The sequence below is a fragment of the Esox lucius genome, chromosome 13, assembly GCF_011004845.1.
Source record: "Esox lucius isolate fEsoLuc1 chromosome 13, fEsoLuc1.pri, whole genome shotgun sequence".
In the NCBI taxonomy this organism is placed as follows: Eukaryota; Metazoa; Chordata; class Actinopteri; order Esociformes; family Esocidae; genus Esox; species Esox lucius.
The window spans coordinates 28,258,925-28,274,122 of NC_047581.1; the positions used below are offsets into that span (position 1 = coordinate 28,258,925).

The window sequence follows — 15,198 nt, forward strand, 5'->3', positions numbered from 1 at the left end:
TTCTAAACATTTAATAACCAGAACTTGTAGGATGGTCATTTTTACATTTCAATCATTTGGTAGGATGTTCATTTTTTAGATTATAGTTTAACTGACAGAATTGCAGCTGAAAACAGGGAGTAAAATGTATAACTGACAGAAATTTAGCTGAGACTTTACCTCAGTGAGACAGATAAATAATATAAAAACCCCAGGTTATCAGATTTTTCTTTCTTGTCATGTCCCCTCCGAGAGTTCTGTCAAAAGTGCCACACAATTTAAAAAATTTGAATACTCGCATGGTAGCCTGTTCAGTATCAGACGTCCCACTTGATTTATTTCACATTTCTCAAAGCGTTTCAAATTAAGTTTTGCTTGTGATATTTTTTTACTCGATTATGACTTGACTATTCCTCCAGATAGGCTGTGTAGCCTCTCATACAGTTACAGACTGTTTACTGTCAAACGTCCTGCTAATTGCTATGACATGACAGTCATAAAAGGCAGTGAATGGTTCAGCGAAAGTTCACTGGCAACTCTACTAGTGGATCAAAAGTGAAAATGCGTCGTTCAGAAAAGACCGTGCTGCTCCTACCGTGCTGCTCCTACCGTGCTGCGCATACACAAGGCATTTATTTAACTGTCTGATCCATGTACTTGAGTTACGTAAAACAAATCGGTGTGTTGTTTTTATGGGAGAGGGGGTGTGTCAGAGGCAGAATGACAGGCTCAAAGGTTAACAGTCACTCCCCTCCCCACGAAACTGTTCAAATCTCATGTCATTTCTATGTAAGTAGAAGCAGACAGAACAACAGATTTTCTTTGTGGCCTACCCATCGTCTATGAAACCAAGTGGTAAGTACAAACAAACACACTCACAAACACATGGACACAGTTACAAACACACACAGTTTAGGTGGTGGAAACCTTTCAGTCTGTTTCTCTTAACATCACATTCTGATATGAACACAATTCAGTATGCTGTCTGAACTGAGCAAAAGTAATAATTCAGTGACAATCATTTGATTTCAGTTGTCTTCCATACGTATGGTCGACTTGAAGATGAGAAGATTGTCAAACTCAATGTCTGTCTTTGCTTTTAACAGGATGATATACACAGACTTATAAATTGCGTGTTTAGAATTCTAAATGATGATTGGCTAAAACCGGTGTTATATGAGGCTATAAATCACAGGTTTGACATCACATTACTTTTTACAGTTGTTACAGCATTGGTAACCAGTTTATAATAACAATAAGATATCTCAGAGGTTTGGGGTATATTAAGCATATTAAGTATATTAATGCATTTTGCCTAAGAAAAACTCTTAGTTGTGGAATATTGCCCATATATATATATAGGTCATATACCTTTATTGTTGAAACGTACACTGCTTCACAGAAACATGGCTTTTTGACTCATTACCCGCATTGGCTATTCAGCTTGACAGATTTTCCATTCATCAGTGGGTTCAAACAAATGACAAAGGAGGACTGTTGTGCTGCCTCAGCAATAAACACATAGTGTTCTTATTGAAGCATACTCGCCTATTGTCCACCCAACACAGAAAACCCTTCAACCTCCCCTATCAGAGTTTCGTTGTACTTTTTACCTCCTATTCTCCTCAACTTTTTACATCCAGTTGAGCTTGTGATTGTGTCCCATTGTAGCAAATCCCAAATATGCTTCTCTCTGTGAAACTCCCAGCCTCTTTCTGTGGAACTTCAGTGATAATGTGTGGAAACCAAAACATTCTCTGTGTCTTCTTATTTTCATGAATTTTGTAATTATCTCTGCACAATTATATATATATATATTTTTTTTTTTTTCTTGGTTTTTGTATATTCTTTTTATATTAACTTAAAAGCTGATAATACAGTGTATTCTCCCCCATTGGACTAATCCACATTACTCACCCTCATTGGATTAGTCCACAGTATTCACCCCCATTGGACTAATCCACAGTATTCACCCCCATTGGACTAATCCACAGTATTCACCCCCATTGGACTAATACACCGTATTCACCCCCATTGGACTGATCCACATTTTATTGTGTTCTGACATGAAATCAAAATGATTTCAGTCATGTTATTAGTTGATTCTAGTCCAGATTCGTGCGATCATGGGGTTTTATGATTTCAGATTAAAATATACCAATTTCTGGGACATTGTTGGTTAGTATTATTCCGTACAAAAACAACATCACAAAGATGAAAGGACATTCAAAGCAAATCTGGAATAAGGTTCTTCAAAAGTAACAATCAGGAGTAGGATATAAAAACATTTCCAAGGCCCTGAATATCCCTCAGAGCAAAGTACAGTTCATTATTAAGAAATGGAGAGAGAAAGGAACAACTGTGAATCTACCAAGAACAGTCTGTCCTCAAAAACTGAGTATCCGGGCGAAAAGGGCGAGGTCAAATCCAAGAGAAACACCAAAAGGCCTATGACAACTCTAAAGGAGTTACAGTTTTCCATGGCTGAGCTAGGAGTACTGTACATGCTGCAACAATAGTCTGGGTGTTTCCCAAAGTGGCCTTTGTGGAAGAGTGGCAAAAAGAATGTCTTTATGGAAAAAAGCTCTCAGCAAATTTTGGTTCGTTTTTTAGAAGGCATGTGGGAGACTCTGAGTCCAAATGGAAGACGATTCTATGATCTGATGGGACCAAAATAGAGCTTTCTGGCCTCAAACCCAACACCATACATCAACCTGAGAACACTTTTCCTACCTCAAAAAATGGGGTTGACAGCATGATGATATTTATATGCTTCTCTCTAGACATCTTGTGAAGATTGAGGGAAAAATGCATGCTGTAAAATACAGACAAATCCTGGAAGATAACCTGATGAAGTCCGCTAGAGACCTGGGACTTGGGACCAGATTCATCTACCAGCAGGACAATGACCCCAAACATACAGCCAAAGTCACAATGGAGTCGCTAAAAACAAAAAGATCAATGTCCTGTAGTGGCTCAGTCAAAGGCCAGAATTCAATCCAATTGTGAATATGAGGAGTTGAAAAGTGCTGTTCACCAAATGTCCCTATGCAAGTTAACAGAGCTTGGGTTGTTTTGCAAAGAATGGGCTGTTGTTGTAGGATTCATGTGTGCAGACGTGCAAAGCTAGTAAAGACTAAACTATATACAGTCGGTTGTTTCACTGCCTAAGAGGTCTCCATCAAATATTGAATATAGGGGGTGAGTACTTATGCAATCAAATGTTTTCTATTTTGTATTTTTTAATAATTTGTTTGTAGATTTTATTTTTCACTTTGACATCCTATAGTTTTTGATAATCACGTGGCAAAAACTCCTGATTAGATCAATTTTTACTTTAGTTTCTGTAGTCATACAAGTAAGTGCAGAAACATTTTTAAGAGCTACTGTAAACAGTACAAATATTTTAGGTCACTCTGAGAATATCTGAATAGTAGATGTTCATTTGTTCTGAAAAATGCAATGCAGTGCATTCAGAATGTATTTAAACCCTTTGACTTTTTCCACATTTTGTTACGTTACAGCCTTTTTCTAAAATGAATTGAATGGATATTTATTCTCATCAATCTACACGGAATACCCCCCAATCTCCAGGCAGAAAAATGGGCGCTGGAGCAAATCTTCATGAAGAAACGTTCTGTACTTTGCTCCGCTCATATCTGTCTTGATCCTGACTAATCTTTCATCCCCTGCCACTGAAAAACATCCCCAAAGCATTATGCTGTTACCACCATGCTTTATCATAGGAATGGTAATGGCCAGGCAATTATTGGTGTCTGGCTTCCTCCATACATGACGCTCGGCATTCAGGCCGAAGTGTACAATCTTGGTTCCATCGGACCACAGAATCTTGTTCCTCATGGTTTTAGGTGGCTTTTGTCAAACTCCTAGCAGGGCTTTCATGAGCATTTTACTCATGAATGGCTTCTGTCTGGCCACTGTACTATAAAGGCCTGATTAGTGGAGTGCCCCACTCAGGAACTCTCAAGTTCTGTCAGTGACAATCAGGTTCTTGGTCACCACCCTGCCTCCTGACCTACATACAAATATACAGTAGAAACTACATTGCACTGGTACAGACAAATGTCTCCTTATTCAACAATTAAACATAGTATCCATAAAAAAATGATTTATGCAGGTCCAAAAGGTATCCCATTTAAATGTACAGAATCATACAATTGTGTCTGATTGGGTCATGGGACTTCGGTAACCTTAGTCTAAAGGTTGGTTCTTCTCTGTCATCTCTAGCAAATCCAAGAGAAACACTTCACCCCAGCAATGAGCAGCACCTTCAGCAGAGACACTGGTAAGGTCATTGGATACGTATAATCTAAGAGGCGTCACGTTGTGCGGCTCAGACACTGAACGTATCAATCGATGGTTCGGTGCCACGTCATTTACTGTGCAGCCAGGCACCAGAAAGCTTTAACATAATGTGATTAGCTGATAAGTAATCTCATTCCCAGACACTTCCGCCCAAATTTGCGGAAGGTCTGGTGGAACAGTCCATCAAACGTGGTCTTCACCAGTCAATAAGAACTTTGTGAGACATTTCCAGTAGGATTGGCTAAAAAGGCTTAGTCTATCAATCATGTAAGCCTCTCTGAGTTCTGAAAACACCCCAGGTTTGTTGTGCAAGCACCAATTTCAATGCTACAACGTGGCTGTGGGAAAGCAGAGCTTACAATGCAGCTGAACTGTCTTGATAGACACTGCACTAACTCACAGCAGATCAGGGCAGTTTTTGCTTCACTAAAACTTGTTGCTACTACAGTAACTAGATGACTTACTGGAAAATTGCATCTAGTGTTGTAGGTTATTAGGTGGCCAACTAAAGTGTCTTGCTTAGTTTTGACTGGATGTAGTCTACAAGCATTGCTTTATATAATGAATTGTCTGAAACACTGCTCCATTTGGAGCTATGATTCACTAATAGGAAAAGATAACAAATACTGTTTTCCGAGAAGTCCCTTCCATTGAATAATATGGTTAATCAAGGCCAACTTTAAGGGTCATTTCACAGACACGGAATTAGCCTTGTAAAGGGCTAAAAAAGAAAACTCCATTGAGCTTGTTTTTTCAGTCCTAGACTAAGCTAAATCTGTGTCTACAAAACTGGCCCTGAATGTTTCTTGTGCCAGGCTCGCACGTGCTGTACACAATAGCCTGAGAATGAGGTCAGTTGATATGGTCAGTTGATATGGTCAGTTGATATGGTCAGTTGATACGGCGCTTGCAAAACTAGGGTTGTCTGTCTGATTCCAACTGAGGACTAGGAAGAAAAGGTGTGGAAATGTGTGCACTCACAACGGTAAATTGCTTTGCATAAGAGCATCTGCTTGATTACTTACATTTCAATCCAATACACATATTTTGCATTATAAAATCTGGCAGCGCAGGCAACATTCGTGTGTTGCATGTACTGTACATTGTAAAATCAGGCAACATTATCTGAGACCAAGATGGTGTAGTCGATGAAATGTCATAATGAACAGGCGAGACCAAACTCTCAGTGTATGCACCGACTGGATGCCTTGTCAATCTACTGTCTTTTTTTACTGTATTTCTCCAAAAATTCAAACATTCCATAAATTAGACGGAAAAGCTGGGATTTTAGGCATCAAGGCATCAAGGATTTTCTTCTCTCCCCATGGCAGCATCCAACAAGTGCCCCTTGGCCATGGGGCTGGAGACTATTGCCCCCCTGGTGCAGTCTGTTGAGGAGACCCCAGAACCCATCACCACGGTGACCATTGGGAAAATCCCATGCTGGATCCATGGAAGCTTCTTGCGGAATGGGCCTGGAAAGTTTGAGTTTGGCAAAGACAAGTAATTTATACTGATACACGCACACACAATACACAGACATGCATTCATACACACACACACGGTCATAAAGACATTTGTATTCGGAGTACAACTATCAAATTTGTCTCTGTCCTCAGCTTCAACCACTGGTTCGATGGCATGGCCTTGATGCACCGCTTTTACATCCGTGACGGCGAGGTGACCTACAGCAGCCGCTTCCTGCGCAGTGACTCCTACGTGACCAATTTACAGAAAAACCGCATCGTGGTGTCTGAGTTTGGAACCATTGCCATGCCTGACCCCTGCAAGAACCTCTTTGCTCGATTCTTTTCCCGCTTCAAGGTTCCACGTAAGTGTATTGACAGTGGTGTCTGCCTGTGGCAGCGTTTACACAGGCAGCCCAAATGTAACATTTTGTTTCCACTGATCGATCTTTCGGCCATCAGATCATCTCTGAAATGTGACCAATTAGAAAATGAATATCAGAACTGGACTGACTGTGTAAATGGTGTCTGGGTGCCTAGCAGCAGAAGTGAGGGCCATTGACTGCATATGCTGTGTTGCTCGCAGACCCTGTTTTTATGATACATAATAAAGGGACCTGGATGTCATGTTTGAAGGCCAGTGCATGTTTCTTTGAATGCAGGAATGTTTAGAGATCCAGAAAGGCCATTATTGCCTGGGCTGCCTGAGCAGTTAGACTGCTTGCACACAGCAAATTCAGATAGCGTTTCTTTCCAGCTCTGTAAAATACATGTAAAATTGTGTCCTGTATTTACAACATAAAAAACAACTGAAAAGTGGTGGAGTGTTGGTAGTGTTCAGGATGGTGCAGGGTTTACATGTGGGCTTTCAACACATTTGTTGTTTATTTTCTGTCTGGTTTATTCTCCTTTTCTGATGTCTCGTGACGCTAAAACAGAAGCCACAGACAATGCCAGTGTGAACTTTGTGAAGTACAAGGGAGACTATTACGTTAGTACTGAGACCAACTACATGCGGCGGGTGGATCCACAGAGTCTAGAGACCAAGGAGAAGGTACAGCTATGAGAGGGGTTTCCAATCCTTTTTATAACAAAATGGATACAGAACGGGTGTCCAGACATTTGACTGGGACTGCATTTAAATGTTACCTTGTTTTTATTCCAAATTTCATCACATGCAATTTCTGATTATTATGACCCTGCATCACATCCGTCATTCTGGTTCTTATCATACTGCTCGCTTAACTAGGATGTCTATACCAGAACACTTATGCACCAGAAGGAATATACTCTCCTGCCTTCTACCTTGATTTAGCTCTTGCTCACAGCAGTGACGATGATGATGATGAAATAGTTCCTTATTTTCATAGGTGGACTGGACTCAATACATAGCAGTAAACTCAGCCACAGCCCATCCTCATTATGACCGGGAAGGGGCCTCATACAATATGGGCAACTCCTATGGAAGGCAGGGTATGTCATCTTCTCATCTCTACTACCTTTTACAACTGCTGCTGCTAGTATTATTGCCACTGCTACTACTATAAATCGATGAATTAATTTATTAACAAATTGTTAAATCGGTACGGTTATGTATGCATTTACTTTTGTAACATATATTCTATTGTGTTGTGCTATTACACCGTACTTGCTTTGACCAAACCCTTATGTTAAAGTGAGTGTACTGTCATGTACAGTGGGGCAAAAAAGTGTTTAGTCAGCCACCAATTGTGCAAGTTCCCCCACTCAAAAAAATGAGAGAGGCCTGTAATTTTCATCATAGGCACACTTCAACTATGAGAGACAAAATTAGGAAAACATTCCAGAAAATCACATTGTAGGATTCTTTAAGATTTTATTGGTAAGTTATGTCAAGTCAATGACAAAAGTTAATCTCAATACTTTGTTATATACCCTTTGTTGGCAATGACAGAGGTCAAACATTTTCTGTAAGTCTTCATAAAGTTTTAACACACTGTTGCTGGTATTTTGGCCTATTCCTCCATGCAGATCTCCTCTAGAGCAGTGATGTTTTGGGTCTGTTGCTGGGCAACACAGACTTTCAACACCCTCCAAAGATTTTCTATGGGGTTGAGATCTGGTGACTGGGTAGGCCACTCCAGGACCTTGAAATGCTTCACTCCTTCGTTGCCCGGGCGGTGTGTTTGGGATCATTGTCATGCTGAAAGACCCAGCCACGTTTCATCTTCAATGCCCTTGCTGATGGTGGAAGGAGGTTTTCACTCAAAATCTCACGATACATGGCCCCATCCATTATTTCCTTTACATGGATCAGTCGTCCTGGTCCCTTTGCAGAAAAACTTCCCCAAAGCATGATGTTTCCACCCCCATGCTTCACAGTAGGTATGGTGTTCTTTGAATGCAACTCAGCATTCTTTCTCCTCCAAACATGACGGGTTGAGTTTTTACCAAAAAGTTCTATTTTGGTTTCATCTGACAATATGACATTCTCCCAATCCTCTTCTGGACCATCCAAATGCTCTCTAGCAAACCTCAGATGGGCCTGGACATGTACTGGCTTAAGCAGTCTGGCACTGCAGGATTTGTGTCCCTGTCGGTGTAGTGTGTTACTGATGGTAGCCTTTGTTACTTTGGTCCCAGCTCTCTGCAGGTCATTCACTAGGTCCCCCCGTGTGGTTCTGGGATTTTTGCTCACCGTTCTTGTGATCATTTTGACCTCATGGGGTGAGATCTTGCGTGGAGCCCCGGATCGAGGGAGATTATCAGTGGTCTTGTATGTCTTCCATTTTCTTAGAATTGCTCCCACAGTTGATTTCTTCACACCAAGCTGCTTACCTACTGCAGATTCAGCCTTCCCAGCCTGGTGCAGGTCTACAATTTTGTTTCTGGTGTCTTTTGACAGCTCTTTGGTCTTGGCCATAGTGGAGTTTAGAGTGCGACTGTTTGAGGTTGTGGACAGGTGTCTTTTAAACTGATAACAAGTTCAAACAGGTGCCATTAATACAGGTAACGAGCGGAGGACAGAGGATTGTCTTAAAGAAGAAGTTACAGGTCGGTGAGAGCCAGAAATCTTGCTTGTTTGTAGGTGACCAAATACTTATTTTACAGAGGAATTTACCAATGAATTCATTAAAAATCCTACAATATGATTTTGTCTCTCATAGTTGAAGTGTACCTATGATGAAAATTACTGGCCTCTCTCATCTTTTTAAGTGGGAGAAATTGTACAATTGGTGGCTGACTACTTTTTTGCCCCACTGTAAAATCGAGAAATGTACCTGCCACTGACTGTGTCTGGGAGTTCTGCAAATTGCGTAGCAACTCATCTCATTACCATCTCAGTTGGGAGAGAGATGTCTGACAGGGTTATCTTGCTATGGCACACTCTAGTGACCCCTTGTGGCAGCTTGAGCACCTGCAAGTTCTCTTGTGGTATGAGGAGTGCTCTCCGCCAAGTAAGTTGCATCTGGACTTTTTTTGGAAGTTAATGCAGAGTGATAAGAAGAAGAATAGCTTGACAAGATGTTTTGGAGGACATATGCTGCAATATTTGACCCTAACTTGCCAAGAATAGGCCATAACCATGGATTGGACACCACAAAATCACAGGAATGACGTGAAAAAGGGACTACATTGGGAAGGAATACATGCCACCGAGCTGCCATGCTACTCTCAAATTAACATGAACCCAATGATCTTTTAGCTCTGAGGTCGTGAAATGTTGACTGGCAATGTATATTTACTGATCCATTACCATGTCTAAAGCCAGGCTTTTTCTACAACATTATCCGTGTGCCTCCGCCTGATAAGGGAGAACGGGAGGACAAGGCTGATTTGAGTGGAGCTCAGGTCCTCTGTTCCATCCCAGCCTCTGACTCCAGGAAACCATCCTATTTTCACAGCTTTGGTCAGTATCCATCCATTTTCTTCACTCACCCTCCACCATGATATTTTCTAATGCTTATTTCTTTCCTCACAATAGAGTCTGTCTGTAAAAAATACTTTTGCTGCTTTTTACAGACCCAAATGTACTGTAATTTAGAATTGAAAACTTAGATTTGGTTATAAAATATAACTTGCAGTGCATATAAAGTTCGCCGTAGGTCGTAGGTCAGTATTTGTTTGCTACACATAATTAATTAAGCTTTACCTCTCTCTGTCTGCGTGTGTGTTGTGTACAATGGCAGCCATGTCAGAGAACTATGTGGTGTTCATAGAGCAGCCAATAAAGCTGGACCTGCTCAAGTTTATGATGTTCAGGATCCAAGGCAAGAGCTTCCACAAGGTCATGACCTGGGAACCACAGTACGACACCATCTTCCATGTGGTGGATAGACACACAGGCGAGGTATTTGCTACCCACAGTCTTCATGTTACATTGTAATTGTGAAAGAAATTTCCCAAAGCACTGCTTTATTGGTACTGGTAGATTACGTATTATATCAGTGTATTTATCAGAGTGATAGAGATTTTCTGAGAATATCCCTAACTTATAAAAACGATCTGTCTTCAAGGACCAGTCAATCATAAAAGATCTGCTTGTTTTTTAAAAAATGCCTAAACATTTTCTTTCATCCGTTTCATCCTACAGCAAAGTAAGGTGAAGTACCGCACCCCAGCCATGTTCACACTTCACCAGATAAACTCCTATGAGGACAGAGGGTTCCTTGTCATGGATATGTGCTGTGGGGACAATGGGGAAGTCATTGGTGACTTCACACTAGAGAACCTCCGCAGGGCTCCAGGAGAGGAGATGGACAAGGTCTGTTGGTACAACACAAAGTTCACACAAACACAGAAAAACACAGCCGAAGTGGAGAGCTGACAATTGACCAGGGGAGGGCTGACGATTGACCAGGGGAGGGCTGACGATTGACCAGGGGAGGGCTGACGATTGACCAGGGGAGAGCTGATGATTGACCAGGGGAGGGCTGACAATTGACCAGGGGAGGGCTGATGATTGACCAGGGGAGAGCTGATGATTGACCAGGGGAGAGCTGATGATTGACCAGGGGAGAGCTGACGATTGACCAGGGGAGGGCTGATGATTGACCAGGGGAGGGCTGATGATTGACCAGGGGAGAGCTGATGATTGACCAGGGGAGAGCTGACGATTGACCAGGGGAGGGCTGATGATTGACCAGGGGAGGGCTGATGATTGACCAGGGGAGGGCTGATGATTGACCAGGGGAGAGCTGATGATTGACCAGGGGAGAGCTGATGATTGACCAGGGGAGGGCTGACGATTGACCAGGGGAGGGCTGATGATTGACCAGGGGAGAGCTGACGATTGACCAGGGGAGAGCTGACGATTGACCAGGGGAGAGCTGACGATTGACCAGTAAATAAGATCATTACAATTAAGACAAAAAATATAAAACAATGAAAACAAAGTAACTCTGATGCTTCCCCACTGCCTAAATGATTATTGACAGTCTCCACAGTCATTGCATAATTTAAATCCCCAGTGCCTGAGTAATTGCCCAATCAGCTATGGTAACTTTGCTAAAAAACTATTTTGCTCAGTGATAACAGAATATTATGACATCAAGAGTTTTAAGACCCTGAATAGCAAATTTAGGTTATGTGTCTTCTGCAGACAAATATGGGCAGAATAATGAGTTCCAGGCAAATAGTTTTGTTTAAAAAATTTGTTCTTGATATTGCATCTGTTTCATAGGTGTGATACAATGGTTAATGTTTCTGTTTTTTTTTTTTGCTATGTCAGTTTTATAACTCCATGTGCAGAAACCTTCCGCGGAGATATGTACTACCTCTGACAGTGACTGATGACACACCCAGTAACCAAAACCTTGTTACCATGCCTTTCTGTCAAGCAACTGCGGTCAAGACTGGGCGTGGAGAGGTGTGTATTACTACAACTCATTTACTTGACTGTGACGACTCAAAATGTATGCTTGTTTTTGCATGGTTGTTTTCTGCTGTTGATGTTTTATTTGAATGTTTATACCAGTGTTTTTTTTTTCTCCAAACTGCAGTACTTACAAAAGTCTTAGGCCATCTGAGCAAATTGTTTTAAGCTATTAATCTGGGCAGTACGAGTTAATTTGCATGTTGCAGCTAAGAAATTGTTATTGCTGAAATGCAACAAGGCGAAGAGATCGCTGTATGCGAAAGATCATAAAGCGTGGAACAGAAAGTGTTAAACAATGAGTCCTCATTTGGAATGTTTGGTTCACCAACATGCCAGTCAGAACAAGACTAGGAATGCGGTACATTGATGCCTGAGGGCTCAGTCATGGTCTGAGGACCATGGATCTATGGAATCAACGGAATTAGGATTGCTGAGAAATATAAGCCCCATTGTCATTGATCATGCTGTATTTTCATGAAATGACTGGGAGGCAAACCTTTTCCTTTTTGCACAACAATGACCACAAACACTTTGAAACAGATGATTTACAGTAGATATTATTGGCAGGGACATAGGTTATTATTGGCAACACAACAAGTTTTTTGTTACCTTTTATTGTGATCATGTTTTGTTGTGTTTACTAATAAAGACTGTTAGACAGTCTTTATTAGTGCTCAGATGAATGGCTTCAATTTGATGCACGACTTAAGACCTGTGCATAGAACTATAAGATTGGGGAAGCACGGCACTCAAGCACAAATGTAATTTAACCAGCAACGCTAACTAATTATTCTGTAAATGACACATAGGCGAAACACTGTTTGTTGGCATGGTTACCTGTAACGTCTTTCTCTCTTAAATGTGTGCTGCAGGTTCTCTGTGTACACGAGGAGCTCTACGACAAAGAGCTACTCCAGTTTGGTGGTCTGGAGTTCCCACAAATCAACTATGCCCACTACAATGCACTTAAGTACCGCTACTTTTATGCATGTGGCTTTGGACATTTGTTCAGTGACTCCCTGCTGAAGATGGACCTAGAGACCAAGAAACTTAAGGTTTTTATTTGTTTCAGTAATCAAAAGCCAGGGGAGATCACAACTGAAATGTAATTTCTGAAACACCTCTGAAAAGAAGAGAAATGTTGCTCTTCCTATGGGGGTTTGATAAAAGAAAAAATAAATTGAATTTATTTTACACTGACTGCAAAAACAATTCAACAATGGATGTTTTTTGGACAAGAAATTTACTTTATGTAGGTTGTAGCAATGTAGCAGAGGGATGGCCACCTTCAACAACTTCACAGGTCACTTGACTCAGGATTTTTTTACAGCATTTGACATATTTTAGTAGATGACCTCAGGTTAGTGTGAAGGTTAATGTCTGTTCTCAGGCTTTATCTTCACACCCATTATACTTGGAGGCCTTCTGCTTCTGCTTGATGTCATCAATGTCAGAAACAAATATTTTTGTATTGACTTGACATGAGTTTCCCACTGTAAATGTGCAGCTGGAGGCACCTTACAGTGGATTTTTCTCAGTCATACTGTCTATGGTAATTACCCACACCCCAGTTATGAACACAGCTTAGCCTGTTGGCATTTTCTTTGTGCAGGCATGGCGTCAGCCTGGTCTGTTTCCTTCTGAACCAGTGTTTGTTCCTGCACCGAATGCAACAGAGGAGGATGATGGTGTGGTCATGTCTGTCATTATCACACCCAGAATGGTAAACAACAAATATTTTCAAAAACAAGAACATGTATATTCACCATTTCTCAATTCTATTTGACTGAAAATGTAACACACCTCTCCAACATTTCTGTTTCCAGGAGAAAAGCACTTTCTTGCTAGTTCTGGATGCAAAGACCTTCACAGAGCTTGGCCGGGCTGAGGTTCCAGTCAACATTCCATTTGGAACTCATGGAGTGTTCAATGAAATGGGCTGAAAATGCTAATGTCACAATCTGCTTTCTGCTTATGAAATTGCTACTGTACATCCATGAATTGCTCTTCTGATGGTAGTCAGATAACATCTCTAACTAGTGCAGTACTCTTGGATCCTTTCCAGTAGAGCCATGTCCCTTTTTTTTCTTAGGGCTGAGACTCGTGCGGATTCTTCTTTCATTTTTTTGCTTCCTATTTAGCGACTGGGCTGGATTTCTATAATCATCATAATCATAATAATAATAGTAACAATTGATTAAAGAATACATTGTACTTTTGTAGCACTATTTTCAGAATAATTCTGAATAACTGTTTGAGAAGGGCCAGTTGCTGAAATCCTGTATTTGATAAAAAACACATTTTCTCTACAGCAAATTACAAGAAGTCATCTCAGGCTCTGAAGTGAAATTAGCTTTATTTGTTTAATATCCGATCTTCAAAGTGTTTCCTAACATTTACACATTGGAAATACTATACTCCCATCGCTGTGAGCTGCACTTACAATACATGAAAATGCCTCACAGGAAATTAAATTTTAGTTTAAGTAATGTAATATAAAATGGACATCGTCCCAAATGCTGGAAAAACAAATGGCTTTCAGCATTCAATAGCCACCAATGAGAGCCAAATGAAGGTCACATTGAAAGTTCATCTTCCCAGGATGCTACAGAGCTTTGGTATTATTTCAGCCAGCTGTTTGTTTTTTTGCATGTTTGGACTTGATGCATAAGTCATTCAATGATGAAACAAATGCTGTAGTCTGTAAATATGATGTAAAAAATAATTATTTGCCCGTTATGAAACCCCACTGTATGATTTCTAGCCACTCTCCTGCATTTAGTCAGGGTACAGCAGTAATATCTATTGTTACCTGCCTGATAATATAGATTGATGTTGTTGTGCTCATGTCTGGAGGAGAAGTTATATTTTAGGTGGGCGTCTTTTCATTTTGTATGTATTTTACTTTAAATTGTTTAAGATTTGACACATTAAGTTAAGTGAAAGCTTTAGGCCATGATTCAAAGGTCACTCAAATGGAATGTCTTCAAATAAGGTATTAGCCCACTGCTGGAAATAACAGCAGTGGGTTAATTAAAATTATGCCTTATTACACAATTTCTTGATTTTACAGACAGATCACTTAGTAGTCGTGGTGAAATGTTTTGTTACCTACTTATAGCACATTGGTTTTCACCAAATTGACAGGATTGATACACATTATTTCTGTTTCTGGATTACCTCTTCAATTACAGTTTCTGTCATTTATAACTATTGCTTATTCTATGTTGCAACTCCGTAATGACTGTGTTTTATAAACTGTGTAACATACACTCACCTAAAGGAATATTAGGAACACCTGTTCAATTTCTCATTAATGCAATTATCTAATCAACCAATCACATGGCAGTTGCTTCAATGCATTTAGGGGTGTGGTCCTAGTCAAGACAATTATCTAATCAACCAATCACATGGCAGTTGCTTCAATGCATTTAGGGGTGTGGTCCTGGTCAAGACAATGATTTAAGAAAGGTGATTTAAGCAATTTTGAGCGTGGCATGGTTGTTGGTGCCAGACGGGCCGGTCAGAGTATTTCACAATCTGCTCAGTTACTGGGATTTTCATGCACAA

The 15,198-nt window shown here is 40.6% G+C and overlaps 1 protein-coding gene across 1 annotated transcript; it reads left to right on the plus strand.

Moving 5' to 3' along the window:
- Positions 1-750: 750 nt before the first annotated feature.
- bco2l (beta-carotene 15, 15-dioxygenase 2, like) lies at positions 751-13,842 on the plus strand. Its single transcript, XM_010876886.3, has 13 exons — positions 751-834; positions 4,228-4,285; positions 5,637-5,808; positions 5,925-6,136; positions 6,710-6,825; positions 7,142-7,244; positions 9,523-9,660; positions 9,941-10,101; positions 10,345-10,515; positions 11,482-11,619; positions 12,501-12,683; positions 13,241-13,351; positions 13,455-13,842. Exons 2-13 carry the CDS (start codon positions 4,258-4,260, stop codon positions 13,569-13,571), a joined length of 1,650 nt encoding a protein of 549 aa, XP_010875188.1. The 5' UTR covers positions 751-834; positions 4,228-4,257; the 3' UTR covers positions 13,572-13,842.
- The last annotated feature ends 1,356 nt before the right edge of the window (positions 13,843-15,198 follow it).